At 42.3% G+C, this 4,598-nt stretch overlaps 1 protein-coding gene across 2 annotated transcripts in view; it reads left to right on the top strand.

Moving 5' to 3' along the window:
- The window catches only part of GLRA1 (glycine receptor alpha 1), a 102,739-nt gene that overhangs the window by 43,881 nt on the left and 54,260 nt on the right, over positions 1 to 4,598 (top strand). For both annotated transcript variants that reach the window (XM_006150820.1, XM_006150821.1), the window contains exon 3: positions 2,653 to 2,720. In XM_006150820.1, the coding sequence (XP_006150882.1) occupies positions 2,653 to 2,720 (68 nt within the window). The remainder of the gene's footprint in view (positions 1 to 2,652; positions 2,721 to 4,598) is intronic.

Raw genomic sequence — 4,598 nt, forward strand, 5'->3', positions numbered from 1 at the left:
TCTCTCTCTCTCTCTCTCTCTCTCTCTCTCTCTCTCTCTCTCACTCTCTCCCCCTCTCATGCACACAGACATCTTCTATCATGAAGGAAGTAAATAAATAAACAGACGGACAGACAGACTCTGGTCTAACCTCCAGAGATTTGGGTTCTCTGAGTATGAGCTGGGCCAAGGAATCTACAGTTTAACAAGATCCCAGGTGATTCTGCTACAGAAAGCCCTGTCTGCACATAAGTTTGGGAAGCAATTGATGGGAAGAAGTTAATGGTGTGACCTTTAAAAAACCTTCTAGCCCTGAAATACTATAACCCTGAAATGTAGATGAATAGCTTCCATCAGATTACTCCAAACCACTAGAACTGAGAATGACAGCCCAGGAAAATTCCATTCAAGGGGAAGGGTATTCCTAGGGTCAAACCGATAGTGTTCAGTGATCACTGTCATATGAAACCCAACGGTTCGGACATTCCCTTAGAGGAAAAACAAATTCTTTCCCCAAGAGTGAGTCTTCTCGTATACACTAAGATTTCTAAAAAGAAGGAAATCTTGGATGAGTTTGAGTAAAATGCTTGAGCTACTTTTTCAAGAGGGACAGAATGGAATGGGACCTAACAGACACAGGATATCAACTTCTTCACACAGTCAGAAAACTTTGGTTCAAGTCTTGGCATCACCACTTGGCAGCTAAATGAGTCCAGGTGAATTGTCAAAACTCTGTGTTCTGTTTGTAAAGCAGGGACAAGCCTGCCCTGCCTACCTCAGTACTTCATGAGAATCAAGAAGAAAGTAGACCTGGAAAAAATCACAAATCGATACAATCTTTATGTGAGAATTATAACCTATGATCCAAGTCCTAGCCACCCTCAAGGAGAACTCAGGGTTAATATTCAAACTTTCCTGTCTCATTCTCCAGAACCTACAATCTTTATGTGAGAATTATAACCTATTTTCCAAGTCCTATCCACTCTCAAGGAGAACTCAGGGTTAATATTCAAACTTTCCTGTCTCATTCTCCAGAACCTCTCTGACCTGAACTCCTATTGCATGTATCACTTGCCCATGGTTTTACAGGCTTCTCTGTAGTCTATGCTGGCCCTCTTGTCAGTTTATGTGGAAGCCTAGTGCTAAAAATTCTGGATTCTGCCACTCTCTGTGTGACCTTGAGAATGTCCTTCCTTCCTCCAAACCTCTGTCCTATATATAGAAATTATAGCCATTAAGATGACCATCAGGTCAGCCTTGTAGCCTAGAGCTTAAGGGAACCAGTTCCCACATGGCTGACTGCAATGTGAATGTTGGTCCTCGCAGCTTGAGAAACAGACTAGGCAAACATGTGTCTGTTCCCAAAACCTTGATAGGATGGAGAAATGGAGGAGAAGGGATTGCAATGTGACAATACCCCATTAAGAAGTTCAGGACCAGCAGTTGGTGTAATGGCTGTGTTGCTATACTCCCATGTAGTTGACTGCTGTTCAAGTCCCGGACCCAGTAGTTTAAACTCGTGCCAGGCGCATGTGCAAACATGCTTAAGATCCTGAGAAGAGAATAGAGGAGAAGGGATTGTGGCATGGCCATCCCCCTGGGGGATGATTTCTCACTTTCCTGCTCATTCTCTCCCTCTCTCTGTCTTTCTGGCGAGTGCAAGCACCCTGTAGCAAAAACCTCTCAAAAAAGAAAAAAGAAAGAAAAATGAAGAGAAGTTCTCTCTCTCTCTCTCTCTCTCTCTCTCTCTCTCTCTCTCTCTTTCTCATCCCCCGGGGGGGGGGGGGGAAGAGATACAAAATTCCTTTGGAATTAGACAAATCTGAACACAAATACTGGCTTAACCATTTACTATCAGTGAGGCCATGGATAAATACCTTAACTTCTCTCAGCCTCTATTTCCTCATTTCCTCAGCTGTAAATGTAAATAAACATACCTTCTCATGGAGTTAAGAAGATGGAATGAGATGATATTAGCAATATCTTCAGCACAGCAACAAAACCCATGATGTTTAGTAAATGTTAACTACTGTAATTATTAACAAAAAAGAAGAGATTGAGCTTCAATAGTCAGAGTTTCCCTAGCAATGAGTTGTCAAAACAATGAATACTCCTCCATTTCTTTCCTATTCTTTGCAGTAGAATTCAAAGGCCTTGCTTGGAAAGTATTTAACAATGACTTGTGGACTTCCTCTGAGGTTCCCTCTAGAATCCTAAGCTGGTAATTCCCATCAACACCCTTTCAGGCAATCATTCTTGGTTCATAAGTTCAAGGCAGAGAACTTGCTGTTCCTTATGATTCCCCAGACAGCCTCCAAATGTTGCAGCCATAAATACATTTTAGCCACAAATTAGAAGGCAGCGGATGGGGCCTGGGGAAGGGATGTCAACCATATGGTAAGATGATGAATCATCCCGTGTTAATGAAAGTACATCTCAGCTCAGCCTCTGGGTTCTGTTCCTGATGCTCACTTAGGGACCAGGTGAGCACCAGCATATAGATGCTGAATGGCGGATGAGAATCCTAGGTGCTTGGAGGGTGGGGTAGAGGGCAATCAAAGGTCTCTTCCACCAAGGGGGATCCATCTCTGCAGTCTACATTCCCGGAATGGTCCCATCCTGTGAGTTTCTCTATGGCTATGGGGCTAAGCAGGAATCTCTCTTGATTGGCAGGTCCCCCGGTGAACGTGAGCTGCAACATTTTCATCAACAGTTTTGGTTCCATTGCTGAGACAACCATGGTGAGTGAATCAAAACACAAGCTGCTATTTCCTGCTGGGGATATCTCTCTCTCTCTAAAATATTTATTCTCTATGCTGGTCTTCTCCAAGGAGGTGGGAAAACAGGTGTTTGTTTGCAGTTTTTTCAGGTCTCCTGTGGTATTAACATTAGGCTCTGATCTTTTTACTGCCCTATTCAATGTTTTATGTAAATACATGACATCTGAAAATGGCCAAAAGCTAGCAGGGCTAGCACACATCAAACTCTCAGGATTACAAAAGCAAAATTATAAAGCAGGCTAAATTTTTAGATTAAAAGAAAACATGAAGACCTGCTCATAAGTTAAAAATTCAGCTTCAGAATGGCAGAAGACTACTGGTTATAGAAGCTGAAACAGGTACATTTGGTTACTTGTACTAATAGTTCTTCTTTTAAATGTATTAAAACTTTCCAGTAGTAAAATGTTTAAAATAAATCAATTACACCAGAAAAAAAAAAAGACTAGAAGAAAAAATATCAAAATGCTAATAGCAACTGTGGATTATAGATGTACAGATTATTTTTATTTTCTTCTTTCAGTATTTCTGTATTTTTCAAATTCTTCAAGGAGTGAATATTATTTAGTAATTATAAATAAATGTAAAAACACTTTAAAAATCTCTATCCTTGAAAACAGAAAATAGTCAATTGTATTCACAAAGGGAATGATCTAGCTAATATGTAGCAGAGGAAGAATATGAACTCAAATCTATCTCACCCCAAAACACGTACTCTTTTGAGCAAAATGCATATTTTTTTTTTCAGAGAGATTTTTGCTGTATGGTGCATGAGAAAGTGAGAGGTCACCCTCCCCCCAGAGGGGATGCTCATGCCACAGTCTCTTCTCCTCCATTCTCCTCTTGGGATTTTGGGCATGCACACACACACACACACATCCGGCATGAGTTTTAAGCCACTGGGTCCAGGATTCAAACTGCGGTTGACTACATGGAAGTCCAGCAACATAACCATTATACCATCTGCTGGTCCCCAAAATACAAAATTTTTAAAAATTTGCCAGAGTGTATGTGTACTTCCAGGAAAGAGACAGAGACAGACAGGCAAAGTGAGAAAGCACACCCCAAAAGGGATGGTCATGCTGCAATTTCTTCTCCATTTCTCTTCCCTTTCAGGATTTTCAGCATACGCATACACACACACACCCACACACACACACACACACACACACACACACACACACACACACACATGCACACACACACACACACACACACACACACACGTGCCCTGCATGTTTTTCAAGCCACCAGGTCTGGGATTCAAACTGTGCAGTTGGTCATGTGAGATCCAGTCACCTTAACCACGATGCCATCGGCGGGCCCTCAAAATATACATTTTAATTCCTAGAAGTTTAGTATTATCCAGCCTTTGTTTATTTCCTTTCATCATAAGGAATTAGAGCAAGAAGGGGACTTCATTGAACAGACAAAAAAAGAGAGAGAGCTGCAATTGCCCATGGACACACAGCTAATTAATGGCACAGTGAGCCCAGGCTCCCTTACTTCCAGCCCAGGGCTCTGCCTCTCTGACCATGTGAAGAGCTTACCAGTGCACTGTGGGTTCATGGTAATATGGACATAGTCCCAGTGCCAGAAGCCTTTCAGGCTGTGTCTGTTCTCCAGCAACAGCAGGCAGGCATAAAGCTCTATAAACAGCTGGAGTCCCATGCCTAACTGTCTGCCTCCCAGGGCCTGGCTTTATTCACCAGAGCTAACAGACTTAAGAGCAGAGAGAAGCAGCCAGCAAAGCAACAGGGGTCTTTATCCATTTCCCAACAAGGGGAACACCCGTCCTTCATCTGACCTTTCAGAGCTCTTTTTCAGAGCAACAAGATGAAG

Source organism: Tupaia chinensis, unplaced genomic scaffold (genome assembly GCF_000334495.1).
Source record: "Tupaia chinensis unplaced genomic scaffold, TupChi_1.0 Scaffold000301_1, whole genome shotgun sequence".
Taxonomy (NCBI): Eukaryota; Metazoa; Chordata; class Mammalia; order Scandentia; family Tupaiidae; genus Tupaia; species Tupaia belangeri.